This window comes from Ursus arctos, unplaced genomic scaffold (assembly GCF_023065955.2).
Source record: "Ursus arctos isolate Adak ecotype North America unplaced genomic scaffold, UrsArc2.0 scaffold_20, whole genome shotgun sequence".
NCBI lineage: Eukaryota > Metazoa > Chordata > Mammalia > Carnivora > Ursidae > Ursus > Ursus arctos.
The window spans coordinates 26,312,720-26,331,746 of NW_026622875.1; the positions used below are offsets into that span (position 1 = coordinate 26,312,720).

General features: G+C 39.1%; 1 protein-coding gene across 10 annotated transcripts in view; it reads right to left on the reverse strand.

The window, feature by feature from the left end:
- PPP2R3A (protein phosphatase 2 regulatory subunit B''alpha) overlaps positions 1–19,027 on the reverse strand; it is a 205,036-nt gene that overhangs the window by 107,701 nt on the left and 78,308 nt on the right. For all 10 annotated transcript variants that reach the window (XM_057315817.1, XM_026497085.4, XM_044383425.3 and 7 more), the window contains 2 exons: positions 13,452–13,555; positions 6,450–6,552 (listed from right to left, as the gene is read on the reverse strand). In XM_057315817.1, coding sequence (XP_057171800.1) covers positions 6,450–6,552; positions 13,452–13,555 — 207 coding nt within the window. The remainder of the gene's footprint in view (positions 1–6,449; positions 6,553–13,451; positions 13,556–19,027) is intronic.

Here is a 19,027-nt window from a genome sequence, read left to right on the forward strand (position 1 = left end):
GATCAAGGTAATATTGGCCTCATAGAATGAGTTTGGTAGCTTTCCTTCTGTTTCTATTTTTTGAAATAGCTTTAGGAGAATAGGTATTATTTCTTCTTTGAATGTTTGGTAGAATTCCCCAGGAAAACCGTCCGGGCCTGGAGTTTTGTTATTTGGAAGGTTGTTTATCACTGACTCAATTTCTTCATAATTAATTGGCCTGTTTAAGAAATCAATTTCTTCCGGTTTCAATCTTGGTAGTTTATAGGTTTCCAGGAAGGATTCCATCTCTTCCAGATTGTTTAGTTTACTGGCATATAGCTGTTGATAAAAATTTCTAATAATCCTTCCAATTTCAATGGTGTTCGTCGTGACCTCTCCTTTTTCATTCATAATTTTAATAATCTGTGTCCTTTCTCTTTTCTTTTGGTTAAGTCTTGCAGTGGTCTGTCTATTTTATTGATTCTCTCAAAGAACCAACTTCTAGTCCTGTTGATCTGCTCTACTGTACTTCCTTGGGATATCTTTTTCTATCCCTTCACTTACATGTCAATCTCTTGTAGGCAGCGTATAAGTAGGTCTTACTTTTTTATCCATTCAGTTATCCCATGTCTTTTGATTGGAGCATTTAGTCCATTTACATTTAAAGTAATTATTGACAGGTATGTCCTTCTGCCACTTTTTTTTTTAATTTAAGATTTTATTTATTTATTTGACAGAGAGAGCGAGTGAGAGAGAGAACACAGAAGCAGGGGGAGTGGCAGGCAGAGGGAGAGAGAGAAGCAGACTCCCCACTGATCAGGGAGCCTGATGTGGGGCTTGATCCCAGGACCCTGGATCATGACCTGAGCCAAAAGCAGATGCTTAACCAACTGAGCCACCCAGGCACCCTTACTTACTGCCATTCTGTTAACTGTTTTCCAGTTTTTTGTTTTTGTAATAAATCTTTGTACTTTCTTCTTGTCTTGCTGTTTTCCTTGTGATTGGGTGACTTTCAAGTTTATGGTCATTTAAATCCTAACACATTCTAAAAGCACTACATTTTTAATCTTCTACACTCCCATGTTTTAAATGTATTTGATGTTGTATTTCACAACTTTTTATTTTGTGTATCCCTTAACTAATTATTGGATACATAGTCGATTTTACTGTCTTCTAACCTTCAAATTAGCTTTGTAAGTGGTTGAGCCACTACCTTTACTGTATCTTTGCTTTTGCCAGTGAGATTTTTTTCTTTCATAATTTTCTTCTAGTGGTGCCCTTTTTTTCCCACTTAAAGAGGTCCTTTGAACAATTTTTGTAAGGCTGGTTTAGTGGTAATAAACTTCTTTAACTTTTATTTGTCTGGGAAACTTTATCTCTCCTTCAATTCTGAAATATCCTTGCTAGGTAAAGTACTCTTGGTTGTGTGTATGTGTGTTTTTTCCTTGTAGCACTTTAAATATATCATGCCACTCCCTCTGGCCTGCAAGATTTTTGCTGAAAAATCAGCTCATAGTCTTATGGGTGTTCCCTTGTAGGTAACTAGTAGCTCTTCCCTGGCTGCTTTTAAGAGTCTCTTTATCTCTAATTTTTGACATTTTAATTATTATGTGACTTGTGTGGACCTCTTTGGGGCTCTTTGTGGTTCCTGGACCCAGATGTCTGTTTTCTTCTCCAGGTTAAAGAAGCTTTCAGTTATTATTTCTTCAAATATGTTTTCTGCTACCCTCTCTTTCTTCTCCTTCTATGACCCCTCTAATGCAAATGTTGGTATGCCTGATGTTGTCTAAGAGGTCCCTTAAACTATCCTCATTTAAAAATTTTTCATTCTGCTGTTCAGCTTGAATGATTTCTACTACCTTGTTTTGCAGATCATTGATCGATTCTTCAGCATCCTCTAACTGCTATTGATTCCCTCTAGTGTATTTTTCATTTCAGTTATTGTTCTTCAGCCCTGATTGGTTCTTTTTAACATTTTCTATCTCTTGTTGAAGTTTTCCCTGTGTTCATTCATTCTTCTCTATAGTTCAGTGAGCATTTTTATGACCATTACTTAGAATTCCCTATTAGGTAGATTGTTTTAGTTCTTTTTCTGAAGTTTAGTTCTTTTTCTGAGGTTGTTTTCTGTCTTGTTCTTTCATTCTTATATCCTCATTTTGTCTGACTCTGTTTGTTTCTACGTTTTAGGTAAATCAGCTACATCCGGTCATGAAGGAGTGGCCTTATGTAGAAAGCATCCTGTGGGGCCCAGAAGCAAAACCTCCCCTAATCACCAGAACCAGGCTCTCCAGAGGTGACTGTGTGTGGGCTGCATGCTCCCTCCTTTTGTGGCTGGGCCACAACTGCTGTGGGCAGGGCTGCCCCTGACCTCCTGGGTAGGAGTAGTTTTTGGAAGGTGCAGGTCCAGGCTAAGGGTAACCACTAGGTGTGGTGTGATGGGAACTGCTTTGGAGGTGGGTACCAGTCCTAGCCTGGGGTGCCTGCTGGGTGTGGCACAATGGGAGCCACTTTGGAGGGGGCCAACCCACCCACACTGGGCCAGCTAGGCAAGAGGGCAAGAAAAATGGAGCCTGCCAGTGATTCCATTCCTGGAGAAAGTTCTTACTTTCTAATTGGTCTAACATCATGTCACTCGGGCACTCAAAGAACTGAAGTTAAATGGACTTTCTTTTCTTATTCTCCATCAGTTGTTTGTAATCATGTCATATTTCCATTTGCTTCAAGCTTAGATCATGACTGTCTTATACAGTTTTTTTTTTCAATTTTCTTGGAGTTTCGAATTTTTTTTTAAAACTTGTTCATATAGAATGCCGTGCTACAAGCATACCCTCCAGTTTCCCTGTTCTCAAATATAATAATAATACTTCATGGAATAGCTCCTCCTCTGCCTATTCCCCTTTCTGGAGAACTTATTCCCAGAGAAACCCCATCAGCTTTTCTATTCTGGACTGGCTGTTCTTCAGTTGCCATCTAAGGTCTTCCCTTCACTGATTCTTTGGATTGAATCTACTGTTCCATGGACCTCATGTATTCCTCTTTTTTGGTTTACTTAATTTTTTTGAAGATTTATTTATTTTGGAGAGAGAGAGAGAGAGAGAGAAGAGGGGGCATGCATGTGTGCCTATGCGTTGGGGGGGGGGGGCGGGGCAAAGGGAGAGGGGACAGAGACTCCCAAGCAGACACCATGCTGAGCACTTAGCCTGATGTGGAGCTTGATCCCACAACCCTGACATCATGCCGACCAGAGCCAAAACCAAGAGTCAGGCACTTAACCTACTGTGCCACCCAGGTGCCCTTTGGTTTACTAGTATCTATTCAAGTAACTCTCCAGAAAATATGGAGATAAACTTTCTGAGTTTTTAAATGTCTTTATTCTAATTTCATATCTGACTAATAGCTTGGCAGGATATTGGAAATCTGATTTCAAATCCATTTCCCCAGAGTTACTAATGAGAATCTAATACCACGCCAATTTTTGTATTTATTAAAGGGACCTGATTTTCCTCTCTGGAAGCTTTTAGTATTTCATTTTCGTCAGCATTTTTCTAAAATTTTGATTTGACATGTTTATGTATGTTTCTTTTACTCATTGTACTTGGCTTTTTTCAATCAAAAGACTTATATTCTGTATTATTTCTTTAATTCTGTGGGCAGGACTGGAGGGAGCATGAGATGCTGGTGTGGGAGTGTCAAATTCTATTTTTGATTATATGCTGGTTACACAGGCATGTTCCCAAGGAGGGAAACAGGGATCCCAAGGAATCCTACCAGGTTCTACCTCTTTGTACCCATCTTATCATCCCAGTCTCTCGAATTCTCTCCATCCTGTATTAGTTCTGTGATGATTTCCTTCTCTACATTCTTTCCCTTCTTTCTTCTCCAGATGCCAGTTAGTTGTTGAAATTCTTGAATTAGTCCTCTATGTCTCCTTCTTCCCTCCTTTTCCCTCTCTCCAGCTTTCTCTCCTTTCGTATGATATCCTAAACTTTAGTTTCCAGGCCTTATGATTAAATTTTAAATTTTGGTACTTACATCTAAAAAAAGAAGCCAGCCAGGGAAGGGGAACCAAAAGATGCAGTTTGTAGGAGTCACAGCAGGGCAAGAATGGATTGAGGGGGTAAAGGTAAGGGGTGGATAGAGAACTGGTATTAAAATCTAATGTTTTCAAACAGACATTTCATCAGAGATATACAGATGGCCAATAGACACATGAAAAGATGCTCAACATCATCAATCATCAGGGAAATGCAAAGTAAAACCTAAGTAAGATACCGTGTTATATGCAAGTAATGAATCATGGAACTTTACATCAAAAACTAGGGATGTACTGTATGGTGACTAACATAATACAATAATAATTTTAAAAAAGGAATGAAATGAAAAGAGGTAAAAAAAAAAGATATTGTCTCATACTGTCAGAATGGCTAAAAATGATAAGCAATAACAAGTGTTGGCGAGAACATAGAGAAAGGGGAACCCTCATGCACTGTCGGTAAGAATGCAAACTGGGGCAGCCACTGTGGAAAACAACACGAAGCTTCCTCAAAAAGTTAAAAATAGAACTACCATATGATCCAGTAATTTCACTACTGGGTATTTACCCAAAGAACATGAAAACACTAATTTCAAAAAGATATATGCGTCCCTGTTTATTGCATTATTTACAATAGCCAGATTATGGAAGCAGCCCCACTGTCCATCAATAGATGAATGGATAAAGAAGAGATGTGTGTGTGTATGTGTGTATGTGTACACACACATACACACATACACACATACACACACACACACACACACACAATGGAATATTATTCAGCCATAAAAAGAATGAAATCTTGCCATTTGGAATGACATGGATGGACCTAGAGGGTATACTGCGAAGTGAAATGGGGTGGGGGATGCAGAGGCAGAGGGAGAGAGATTCTCAAACAGACTTTGTGTTGAATGTGGAGCCCAAGTTGGGGCTCGATCCCACAATCCAAGATCACGACCCAAGCTGAAACCAAGAGTTGTACGCTTAACCAGCTGTGCCACCCAGGCACCTCTCATATATGGAATTTAAGAAACAAAACAAATGAACAAAGAAAAAAAGAGACAAATAAAAGAGACTTAACTACAGAGAACAAACTGGTGGTTGCCAGAGGGGAGATAGGTGGGGGATGGGCGAAACAGATAGAGAGACTTAAGTCTCTGTACACCTGAAGCTAATATAAAACTGTATGTTAACTATACTGGAATTAAAATGAAAAAAATAAAAAATAAAATCACACAGCTTACAACAACAACAAAAACCTAATGCTTTAGTAGCAATATAGTTCAAATACTGAGTATCTGTGATTTGACAAAACATAAGTAGGAATATGTAATGTTGGATATTATTATGTATAATGATCCTAGTTAAATGTAAAGTACTCGAGTATTTTTTAAAGTACATTCTCATGAGTACTTTTTAAAGAGGAAAAATAACATGTAGCATATGAGTCTAAAGATAATCAGGGCCATCATGCAAGTTAAGACAAGCTCAAAGACTATGAATGCAAAATAAATCATAACCAAACACAGAAATTTGTTACTATAATTAAAAATCTATGTCATATTGTATTAGACATAGGACAGTGGTAACCATAGGGTAGCAGTGACTGGGAGGGAGCATGAAGAGCTTTGTGGGTACTGGTGAGGTTTGTTTCTTGATCTGGGTGCTGGTTACACAGATGTGCTCACATTGTGAAAATTCATTGATTGGTGGGTACACTTTATGATTTGTGGTTTTTTGTGTGTATATGTTATATTTCAACAAGAAAATTAGCACAAAAAAAATTGATGGTACCATGAATACAACAAAAACAAAGACAAAAAACTATGTCAATGTGTTTTTCTGACTCTCTTTAGACATCCTCACTAACAAGTCAACAAGGATTTACTAAAACAACTAAAACAATGATGAGCATTCAACACACATGAAAGGCAAAGCTTAGCTCAAGGAATTTGTGATCTGCTTAGGAAAACCAAATATTTAGATGTGAAATTAAGAATATTAACAAGTAATGTATCGGGCTATGAAGAATGCTACAGTAAAAACAGATCCAATATTGGCATGTAACTGATTCTTACTGGAAGACCTAGACATAAATACTCCCCAAGCGGGCTCTTTCTGTGGAGACAGGTCAGCTAGGCCAAGTAGACCAAATGTTTAGCTTCAGAAAGTGTTTCGGTGTTTGCCGTGGTTGGGCAAGGGGGAGGCTGAGTGGCACCCCCTCCTCTGCTTCAGTGGGAGTAGCCCTGTTTTATCTGTTTTATACTATGGGTTCTGTGTTGATTTTCATTTAACAAAAGGATTTTATTCTTAAAATGAGCTTGAAAACCACTCTCCCAGAAATCTGACTTCTAGATTTGTATATCTTGATTGACATACCTTACAGTGGAAAAAATTTTAAAAACCTCTGAAACTCTAAAAATAAAACCCATTTTTAGAAGGAAATGAAAATTACCTGAAGTAAAGGGATAAAATCCTCCTGTTCTAGAGAGTTGCAGCTGGGCTTTGCTAGAAGACAGATAAACTTGGAGGCATCATCGTGATGGTCATTCAGCAACCTATAAAAGAGACAACTGCTTAGGAAGACAGCTACTGTGAACAACGTCTACAATATCGACAGTTGGTAATTTCAGCCTAAACTGAAGGCCGTTTAGATCCAGAATCAAGTTCTCTCTTTTCAGTGATTTTTTAAAAAGGGAATTTTTCCATGCTCTTGATTTTGTCAAAGAGACACCTCCATAAAAGCTCAACAACAAAATCCTTCTGGGGCTGACACCACAGAGTCAACTGAACTAGTGCAGGTAAAAATACACTCGAGGGAGAATGCCCATTCAGGTTTAGCACAGGACATCCAGACCCAGAACTCCAGAGCTACCCACCAGCTAGCCAGGAGAGAATATATCAGTTGGACTACTATGCACCACATAAAACAAAAATGTTTGCCCAGCCTGGCAGACATATTCAGGGCCAACCAGATAGGGGGCTTTTGAAATTAGATTTTGAAGGACCAGGCTGAAAAAAAGAAATGTATGCCCTTTTAAGTCTTTAAGCTCCTTAATTCCTCATGTACAGCTAATTACTGGACATTTCCACTTAGTAACTATACTCTGATAACAAAGTCAAAATATCAAAAACCAAATTTAAAATCTTCCTTTCAAAGTCAGTCCTTTTCATGGATATAGATTTTTGCCCTATCCTGAGCTATCTGGAGTTGAAATTTTGAAGTCATTTTAAACTTCTTTCTCTTCCTTATTTCCTCCACATCCAATTAGTTTCCCATTTTCTTGATTTTCTTCTTTAATCATGTATCGAATGCTAATTGTGTGCCACATACTTTGGCCTTGAAGATACCTGGGATGCAAAGAAAATAAGACACAGTTCTGTGCTCTATAAGGAGCTTACAGTCTAGTGAGAGTGCTACACCATTAAGATGATACTACTGTGTGACAGCCACGACAGAAATAATAAGCATGGGTGTCACTGAAGGCCACAGGAGGGCAGTTAGATTCCCTAAAAAGGGGAAGTAGGAAAGAAGGCTGCTGTGGGTCAAGAGGGTTGCACGTACAAATGCCTGGTGTGAGAGTGCAGAGAACATTCTGGCACTTACAAATGCAGGGATGGTGAGAGAAGGGGACGTGAGCATGCAGGATTGGATCCTGGAGGTCCTTTTATGTTAGGTCAGGGAGCCTGGACTTTAGCCTACTCCACATAAAAATTTTAACTTGGACAGTGACAAGATCAGATGTGCTTTTCAGAAATATCAAGCAAAAATCCCACCAAGGGCCTGAGCATAGATAGTGGCAGTGGGATATGGAGAGAAAGGGGCAAATCTGGTTGAAATGAAAAGGACATGATAGTTGATAGGTGTGGAGGAGTGAAAGGAGGGAAAAGCCCATGATGACTCCTATGTTTCTAACTTGAATCTCTAAGTGCTGGGAATCCAAGATTAGAATACAGGAGTCCTTAAGAATATTTCCTCAAAATGTTTTATTGAACCATTCCCCCTTTTCTATTTCTAGTGTACCTTCAAGTCCGGGGTCTTATTACTTCATGCTGAGACTGACAGAAGGGAAAAGTGTCAAAACAGAGGTCAGTGTTCATCTAACCTTAAAACATAGACAATTCATTCTGAAACATCCTTTGATTATATAATTCCCCTTTTCAAAAATGTCCAGTAGCTCTATACCACTTATATGAGTAAGTCTAAATGCCTAAGTTGAGCATTTGAGGCCCTTGTAATTAGGTGGGAGTCTGCCTACCTACCTCTCTTACTACTTTGCTAAAGGAAACTTCCACTCCAGGCAGCTGGCCTGATCCACTGTTCTCGAAGTATGTCATGTGCATTCTTGCCTCTCTGCCATTTCTCATGCAATTCTACTCTCCTAGAATACCACCCCTTCCAACTTTGCTATCTGAATGCTGGCTATTCTTTAAGGTCCAGCTAATAAACCCACTTCTTCAAAAAGCCTTCTCTCAGAACAAATTCTTTACTGATCTTTGTACCATTTAATTTATGTGTATTATATATACCACTGTACTGTTAGTTTTCTTTTATTTTTCTGGCACCTAAAGGGCAGACACAGTTATAAACAGGTCTTTTCTTCCTTAGCACCTAGCATAGTGATTTTCACACAGAAGTTTCTCAAAAAATGTTTGTGATTTAACAGCTATATACTTAAACTGACTTTATTTGTGATTAAAGCTATAGTATAATTTGTGTATTAATTCTCCTTATCATTCTTCAGCATATTCAAGGCCCCTAGAATTAAATACATATACATTTCAGAAAAAGATTAATATGTAATAAGTGCTAGAAAATGGTTGGGATGATCAGAATAAAAAGGTGGTGAGATCTTTGGAAAGGAGCACTTTTATAAAGAAAGGAGGCACAGATGAGAGATACTCTGAGAAGAAAAAGGCAAATCAAGACTAGCTCTTTCCTATCAGAAGCATGAAAAAGAAAGAAAAGGTGAATTACGATTTTCAGCCAATGATAGTGGCTGGTGAACTCTATATGGAAGAGAAAAGGAGATGAATACGACTTGTGAAAGCTGAGGAAGGCAAACATAGTTATTCTAAATTGGTATCTTCCAGAGCTCTTAAAACAAAATATTGTTTTGTTAACAGACAAATGAAATGCTAACATTAAAATGTAAGAGAAAATAAAGCATAAAGAAGCTGGAAAAATATTATTGACTGAGAGGAGCTCTGCCACAAAGCTAGTTATCTAGGAACTCGAAAAAGCTGTGGACCAACGTCTTTCCCCTAAAAATGTCCAGACTGCAAGAAAATAGATGTCTGAGTACAGATAGGAAACAGGCAATGGGGCAGGGTAAGGAGGGAGAGCAGAGACAGGGAAACAAGAGCCTATTAAGAGGTTCACCCTCAAACCATTAGGAGGAGGGCTAGGAAGCCTCCACCCCATGAGAGCTGGGATAGCAGGGAAAATATTTCCTGTCATTCAGTGACTTTCACATTTGACTTTACTTTTCAAGATTATATAGAGCCTATTATTGGAGCAAGTCAGCTTGTGTATGTATATACCAGTATGTTTTAATTCTGTGTTTATCTGCCAGTTATTTTTTGTACTTGAAAGTTTAACGTACTATACTTGGGCCCAAGTCATTTTATGCAAAGGGTAAAATTTGTAAAATAAATAAATAAATAAATTTGCAAAAATAAACACATATCTTCTTCAAGGTCAGCATAACTCAAATCATCATGTTTAGCTGCTTAGTCTCCCCAAATAGTCATACTAGGGTCTCCCTTAAAGCCCCTTTGCTTTTATTTTATTTTTAAAAAGACTTATTTATTTAAGATAGAGATAGAGTGAGCGAGTGAGAGTGCATGGGGGGGGGGGGGGGACAGGCAGAGGGAGAAGGAGGAGCACGCTCTCCACTGAGCAGGGAACCCTACGACACAGGGGCTTGATCCCAGGATGACCTGAGCAGAAAGCAGATGCTTAACGGATTGAGCCACGCAGGTGCCCCATAAAGCACCCTTACTTTTAAAAGGCATTTTGAAAACCAAGAAACAGACTCTTAACTATAGAGAACAAACTGATGGTTACCAGGGGGGTGGCAGTTGGAGGAGTCAATAGGTGATGGGGATTAAGGAGTGCACCTGTCGTGATGAGCACAAGGCGACATATGGAAGTGTTGAATCACTATATTGTACACCTGAAACTAATATTACAGTGTATGTTAACTAACTGGAATTTAAATAAAAACAAAACTAAACTAAACTAACCGGCATTTTAAGAGCACAGAAAGGAGCTCCCACTAGAGGGTGCTCCAACCACTTCGGTATGGGGCCATAAGCTAAAGGTTTAACAGAGACATACATATAACCAGTCACAGAAATTTTTTTCAAATGAGTAAAGACAGGGACAGTTGCCCATGCTATATGACTGCATAAGCAGTTTCATGTAGTTACCTAAAATGAAGACTTGTGCTTCATGTCTTTTTTCCCCTTTTGCCTTTTTGTAGAAATATCTTTTCCCTAGGGATAAAATTAAAATGATCCATCTCAATAAAAGAACACCAATGTTGTTGTGGCTGCTGCTGCTCTGCCCACCAACATAAATGTCCACCCTAAGTCAGTGACTTACTGTCTTAAGACAAAAACAAAAAACAAAAAACAAAAAAACAAAAACCCTGGCTGTTACTCTAATATTATGCTGTTAACTGCAGCTAAATCAAGTTGGTTAGCAGTTTTCCTTTGCTATAGTCAGCCTCAGGTTCACAAACGTAGGGTCCTAGAATATTCAAAATAACTTAAAATATAAGTAGTTACAGTTCTTCTTTCTATCTCTTATAGAATAGACTACTTTCTTTTTTTTTCAATCTCCCAGCTTGCTCAAAGTTTTCTCTTAAACAATTGTTAAGAATTCTAACTCACTTCTTGCTGCTTTCACAGACTGTTAGATGACCAACAATGCTGATCTCAATGGCTAAAGACACTCTGACAAGAGCTGTGCAGTATCTCTATTCTTTCTACTCCTGGTTCATACTCCAGCTAAGGCCTTTTCATGGCCTGACACTTACCAGGTGAAAGAAGTTGGCTGAATGAAAGTTAGAACATACACATTTCAAGTTCTTGAATTCTGCTACTGTTACATGCCGATTTAAAATAACAATAATAATTAATAATAGATAATTGGACCACCCAGCTGAAGTCTTGACTTTACAGGTGGGAAAAGGGGAGGGAATCCAAGATGACTTCTTTACTGTTCAGGTCCTAGGCTCTATTTTCTTTCTGTAGGTTCTAGGCTGCCAGAAATAACAGTGACAAATACCCTAAGGGCAAATGCCAATTCTTTTGCTGGTTCATTCCTGTTAATTAGTGTTTATACTATTTCTAGCTTCTAAGGAATTCCCTTACTTTTAAGACTGCTTATTCACACTTTTTTTTTTTAAAGGCATTTTTTAGATTTTAACCAGCAGTTTTCTACTTGCTATAGGAGAGGTGGAATGGTGATCACAGCACTGACTTTGAAGTGTCATCTAGATGGCATAAGAGGAATGATTCTCCTAGGGTCCCTTTGATTCTTGGTATTCAGACAACTTAGAACTATTACTTGTAACAAAATCACTAAAATTTACCTGGAAAACGTGAAGCATTTTAACTTTTAGCTTTGGTATATTTCTCTAAAATAAGTTCATTAACTGGTAAAAGTTCTGTATACTCTGATCACTGTAGTTCTAATGTAATGCAGGAAGAATTTGGTGAACTCAACTTGCTCCTAGATTTTTAAAAATAAGAATAAATTTATTAATCACCAACTATGATCTCAAGCATTATACTCCTAAGGGCTTTTAGGTGGCATGAAGGGATTAGAAGGAATCTATATGCTGAATTCTGCTATTGTACGTAGATTTTAAATAATAATAATAATGATGAACCGTACTCTGGTTTCTCTTCAGATCGCATAAATCTTTCCAGAAAGAACGAGTTCTCAACATTTGCTGCAACATGGACGGCACTGGAGGAGATAATGCTAAGTGAAATAAGTCAAGCAGAGAAAGACAACTATCATATGATTTCTCTCATCTATGGAACATAAGAACTAGGATGATCGGTAGGGGAAGAAAGGGATAAAGAAAGGGGGGGTAATCAGAAGGGGGAATGAAATATGAGAGACTATGGACTATGAGAAACAAACTGAGGGCCTCAGAGGGGAGGGGGGGTGTGGGAATGGGATAGACCGGTGATGGGTAGTAAGGAGGGCACGTATTGCATGGTGCACTGGGTGTTATACGCAACTAATGAATCATCGAGCCTTACATCGGAAACTGGGGATGTACTGTATGGTGACTAACATAATAAAAAATCATTAAAAAAATAATAATAATAACGATGACAATGATGATAACAGGTGAACCGCATTTCCCAACAGTTTACCAGGAAGGGTATTTAGTCCAAAAAAGGTGAGGAGAACACGTAAACAAGGCTGGTCAGTTGAAAGACGTAGGACGGGCAAGCTGTGACATTCTCTTAAAATGTATAAATATATCAAGAAATAACTTATAAAGAAGAAAGGAGAAAAAAAAAGAAATTCAAAAAAACTCATCGGAGGTGAAATAGGTGAAGGGGATTAAGAGTACACTTATGGGGGTGCCTGTGTGGCTAAGTTGTTTAAGTGGTTAAGCGTCTGCCTTTGGCTCAGATCATGATCTGGGTCCTGGGATAGAGCCCCGAGTTGGTTCCCTGCTCAGTGGGAAGTCTGTTTTTCCCTCTCTCTCTGCCCCTTGGTCCCCCTCCAATCTCCGACTCATGCTCTCTTTCGCGCTCTCAAATAAATAAATAAATAAATAAATATCTTTTTTAAAAAAGAGTACACTTATGATGAGCACTAAATGATGTATAAAATTGTTGAATCACTATGTTGTATACCTGAAACTCATATAACATTGTATGTTAATTATACTGGAATTTTAAAAAAGGGCGGGGGGGGGACGCCTTGTCAGGATGTACATATTTCTTTGTTTCTTAACTGGAGCTTTCAAAAAGTAATTATTAAAACCTACTTGAGTTCAATTATTTTTAATAAATCAACTAGATATGATTTTAATGTGGATCATGAGGATGGAAGCTGTATTTCTCACATGACACATGTGGTCTGCTCCCTTAAAGGAGAGTCTTTACTTTTATGTCACTGTTACCAGAGTCAAATCCTAAGACCCAAATTTAACAAGCAAAACTAAGAAACTGTCAAAGAGCTATTACTAAAAAGTATCTCTGAAGATCTCTTTCAATGATTAGAGTCTTATAAGATAAAGACTATGGAAAAAATTTGTGTGTGGTTATAGAGAGTTATGAACCACTGAATTTTACTTGTTGAAATAAAGGGTAAAGGAAAATTAATAAATGAGTAAAATAAGTGACCTTTATAAGGCACATTGTGAGAACTAGACAAATCTTTGCCTAGCCCTGGAATGACTGCTCATATACTTACTTTCTCCACATGGCAATGAATGACTGTGCTGACACAAATCCTGTCCTCTCTCCCCCAGCAGCCCTGAACATGGGGGCTTTCCAATAGAGAGGACAGCCACAGAGCTGCAAATAAAACACAAATACAGTGTAAGCCAAGGGGTGGTGAAAAGGTGACAGAGCCAAACAATGGGCCCTTGTGGCTTTTACCCTTTGCGCCACAGTGGACAGAGGGTCCTTGAGGGAGCAAAATTGGGGCAGAGACAAATATATAAGCTATAGTAGATTCAGAGAGAGACAGAGGGGAAACAAGAGTATTACATGTTTAATGAAGGAAAGGGAAATCCATTTACCTTTTTTCCAAGTTCATTTACAGTGATGTGTCTTTCCCTTTCCTGATAGTTAAAGCAACCAGTCTCCCTTCCTACCACCCTCACATATTTTCTACCTTCTAAAAAGAATGACTGAATGTCATGGTCATATATGTCCTTCCTTCCTACTGCATAAAAATACAGCCACATTTATTACTTGGTCACTTGGTGTGATTACACTCTCACCCATCTCTCTCTTCTTTGCCTCTTATGTTATTAAGCCCCAGGGTCAGGAAGAACCAGAAAAGCCTAGATTGTTCAAGAAAATAGCTATCTACTTAAATGGTTACAATGCAGGTATAAGATTAAAGATAAAAATCAAAATGCTACCATTTATTTATACATTAGAAACTACCACAAATGGCTACAAATTATAAAAGCCTTAGGAGGAATTGGGAATGAATATAAAACTACAATATACAACTATAATACTCTATAAGGTGTTTTTTTCAATAAAAAGCTCTTTCTTTCAATTAATTATACTCTCACAAGAAAGAGTTCTTACCAAATTTATCTGCTTTTTTCCTAGAGAGGAAACTCTTTCGAGTAATAATAGTATCTGAACAATAGCAGAGAAATAGTCTCCACATGTTCCCAATTTTGTACATGCATGTAAAACATATTCCTAAATTTGGAACCCTTCGAAGAATCGTATCTTGTTATCAAATAGTCTTATTATTCATATTAGACACAGGATCTGTTGAGCCTTCATCATGCTACAAAGGGAAGCTTTTCCTTTGGAGGCTGACTAGATGTGAATCCGTATTAGGTTCTGGTGAAGCCGCTCCCGGTGTGATGCCTCAGTGCCTGGGGAATCCCCACAGAAGCATGAGGAATACCTGGTCTGACGTTATGAGTCTGAGTTATGCTGAGAGAACACCCAAAGGCTGCTGGATTCACGTCGGAGATGAGGATATGGAAGGTGAGATTCGAGCCAGGGGAGCTAAGTACAGGGCAGAAATAATAGCTGCTCCTGCTGGGGCCACAAAAGCACGTTCTGCAAACAGGGTGGAACTTCAGATTTCTTAAGTCCAGAGGTCAAATACCTCCACTGAAGTCAAGAATGAGGGAAAGGTGTTGCTTAGCAACCAAATGGATTTTGTTTATTGTGTAAATTATGATTGCCAAAGTACAAAGCTCACAATTAATATACTTTGGGTGGTAAACTGTCAAATCCACTTTCCAATCCCAATCCTCCCAATCCTCCCTTTCATGCAGAATGGTAGCCTGACAAGAAAGTGCTCTTAGATGTGACAGACAACTGGCAACTGCTAGGAAAGCTTGAGAGAATAGTTTGTATTGTAGAGGTGGGAGTACAGAGCCCCAAACAGAGAAAGTAAGTATTGGGAGAGACTGGAACTGGCTTGCCATGGTGCTTGCCAAAGTCCCACCATTATAGTCACTCATAGATTCTCCAGAATTGGAAGGACTCAGGAATCTTCTAGCTCAACCTTGGGAAGCAGTCGCCAGCCTCAGCTGAAACACTACCAGGGACTGTGTGCTTAGCACATCCCGTGGGGCTACTTCCACTATTAAACAACTTTCATTCCCTTGGATTATAGTCTTTTCTCTAGAAGATTCCTGTTAAAATGCATACATATCAGCTCCTAAGGAGTAGTAAGTTGGTGAGAGACCGACACATACATTTATTATGACTCAAAGGCAAAATCCTAAGAGATAAGGTATAGAATGGATAGGTTTTAAAATAGATTGGGGGGCGCCTCGGAGGCACAGTCAATTAAGCATCCAAATCTTGCTTTTGGCTCAGGTCATGATCTCAGGGTAGTGAGATTGAGCCCTGCATCAGGCTCTGCGCTCAGCGTGGAGTCTGCTTAACACTCTCTTGCTGTCTCCTTCTGCCCTTCCCCCCCAACCTCAAAAAATAAATAAATCTTTAAAAAAATAAAATAGATTGGAAAGGGCTGGCCTATTTTTCTCATAGTGGGGTACCCTAAATAGCCACATGTTAGGCAGCATGAAGGTAATAGCCCTTGGAGAAAATGCCAAAGGAAAAAAATGCAATGCAGACATTACACTTTGGCTATTTAAAAAAATGTATGGCTAGGGGCGCCTGGGTAGCGCCGCCGTTACAGCGTCTGCCTTCGGTTCAGGGCGTGGTCCCGGCGTACCGGGATCGAGTCCCACATCGGGCTCCTCCACTATGAGCCTGCTTCTTCCTCTCCCACTCCCCCTGCTGTGTTCCCTCTCTCACTGGCTGTCTCTCTGTCACTCTGTCACATAAATAAATAAAATATTTTAAAAAAATGTATGGCTGGCTGTATCTGCTTAAAAACGAAGAATTAAGATAAAGGGTGTCAGGAGATCAGTAAGAACTAAAAAAGTAAGTGATATTAACCTGGGGGCAATTGAATAGATACTTTAATAACAGAGGAGAGAACAAGACAGCGTCAAGACTTTTTACAAAGGAAAAGAATGGAAGACAAGTGGGGATATGGAGGGAGCTACAGAAAATGGGTTTAGGAAACTCGGAGGAGGAGGCAAAAGTCAGTCTATGGTAATCAAAGTTGCTGGAGCAAGGAAAATCTAACACCTATAATTTGACCTAAGAATGGCCCAACAACGTAAAGAATTGAAAGCAAGGTTATCAGTAGCAGATGATTACCCAATATGTGCAATGTTCTTTAATGTTTTAAAATGTCTTATGCCTGTTATTTCATTTTATCATCACATAATCCCCAAGCAGAAGAGGGCAGGTATTTTTAGCCCATTCTACAGATGAAGAAATAAAGGTACAGAGAAGCTGCCTTACAGGACACAGGCATGATAGGTCAAGGCAGTGCTACCTCAGCCAGAAGAGAGAAGCTGATCATCTCTGTACCATTCAGAAGACAATTTCCCTCTTCTTCCTCACCTTTCTGCTAGAGGCTAAAACTCCATGGTAAGTTTTCTGGCCCTGAAGACAAATACTTTTCTTACTGTTCCTCAGTGTATGTTCCTACACTGATTTTCTCTTAGATTCATCCTCTATATTAATTTCTTCTCTGTCATCACTTAAAGCTATGGGAAAAAGTACATGCTACACACAGAATTTAATCAGAAATGGGTATTAATCTCTCCAGGGCTGTTTGAGGTCAAAGATGAATGAGCTAAGTTTCAGCAACAGATGCAGATTTCATAAACACAGCGTTTTCTTTGCACTTCAAAAAACAGACCCCAGTCTCTACAGCTGCACTGAATTGTCACTAAGAGTAGACTGCAAACTGAAGCTGGCCTTCCAAACAGCTTTATAGACTACAAGAATTCAGAGAAATGTTCATTTATTGCTCCAACTACTCCTCCCTTCATTGTCAAAGGCTGTCTTTCTTCTCCTTTATCTACAACCAGCTTGTCATGAGAACATAAGCACATGCAGTGCAAATGCTACAGGCAGAGTTCACTCTGTGGCAGAGAAGACCGATGTGCACAGTAAAAAATAACTGAAAATAGGATTGCTTAGTGAGTGTTAATAGACAGCTACAGCCAAGTAAAAGCTGGATTAAATGGGGATTAGCTAAATGCAAGAAATGATGACATAAATCTGTTGAATGCTAGAGGACCACTGAACCATGGAGCAGGGCAGGGCTATCATGAGACGGGGGCAGAAGGGCCACAGCAGGAGGGTGGAGACAAGGCTGTGGAAAGGCAGAGGAGAATAGGATCCTCAGTCAGAAGTTGGAAATATTCAGAGGAGGAAGGCTGACCTACAGTGAGGCATGAATTGCTTGGATTGGCTCTCCAATCCAAGCACAGCACTAGGAACTATTATGTCCCTTAATCTGGACAGTTTCTCCTTGTCTGCCTGCCTGAAGCAGTCCATGAAACTGCCTGTTTCTCTCACACAGACTGTTGGCATGTTAGAAATAACCCTGTTTGGCATTTATGCAGTTAACATGTTCTCTCTAAATGCAGATTTCATTCAGCCTTACTAAATTCTGTCTCTTGGATTTAGATTCATAGTTCCACCCCATTCAGATAATTTACCATCTTGGCTCATACAGTTGCCATCTCTCAAAGTTTTGGGTAAGAAAATGCTAGTGCCCTGAAAGAACCTGTAATTTATTTGGGTGGATACTGATTGGAAGTTAGCTAAAGGTATGTTAGCATATGTTCAGGGGAGAAAACATATGGTATAAACAGCACAACACCAGGAGTTAGAGGACCAGTCTCCTGACATGTGCTAGTTCTGTGACTTCAGGTTAAGTACTTACAGACCTTCAGTTCCTTAAGTCTAAAATAGAGAGGAAATAGGTGAGCTCTTATTTCTGCAATGAGAGTTTACCTATCTAAGGGATCAACAAGCAAGTTCTAAGGTGGGGGAGGGGTGAAGAAGGTGGGAATAAAAAAAGAATTCCTTTTCATTCCCCTTAAACTCAATCTAATTTACAAATGAACTATTGGGACTTCATCAGGATAAAAAGCTTTTGCACAGCAAAGGAAAGTTCGACAAAACCAAAAGAAACAGACAGGGGGGAAGATATTTGCAAATGACATATCAGACAAAGGGCTTGTATCCAAAATCTATAAAGAGCTTACCAAACTCAACACCCAAAGAACAAATAATCCAATCAAGAAATGGGAAGAAGACATGAACAGACAGTTCTCCAAAGAAGACATCCAAATGGCCAACAGACACATGAAAAAATATTCAGCATCACTCAGCATCAGGGAAATACAAATCAAAACCACAATGAGATACCACCTCATGCCAGTCAGAACGGCTCAAATTAACAAGTAAGGAAACAACAGATGTTTGTAAGGATGTGGAGAAAGGGGAACCCTCCCACACTCTTGGTGGGAATGCAAGCTGGTGCAGCCGCTCTGGAAAACAATATGGAGGTTCTTCAAAAAGTTGAAAATAGAGCTACCCTACAACCCAACAATTGTACTACTGGGTATTTACCCCAAAGATACCAATGTAGTGATCTAAAGGGGCACCTGCACCCCAATGATTACAGCAGCAATGTCCACAATAGCCAAACTATGGAAAGAGCCCAGATGTCCACCGACAGATAAATGGATAAGAAGACGTGATACATACACATACACACACACACACACACACACACACACACACACACACGGAATACAACTCAGCCATCAAAAAATTGAAATCTTGCCATTTGCAATGACATGGATGGAACTAGAGGGTATTATGCTAAGTGAAATACATCAATCAGAGAAAGACAACTATCACATGATCTCATTTATGTGGAATTTAAGAAACAAA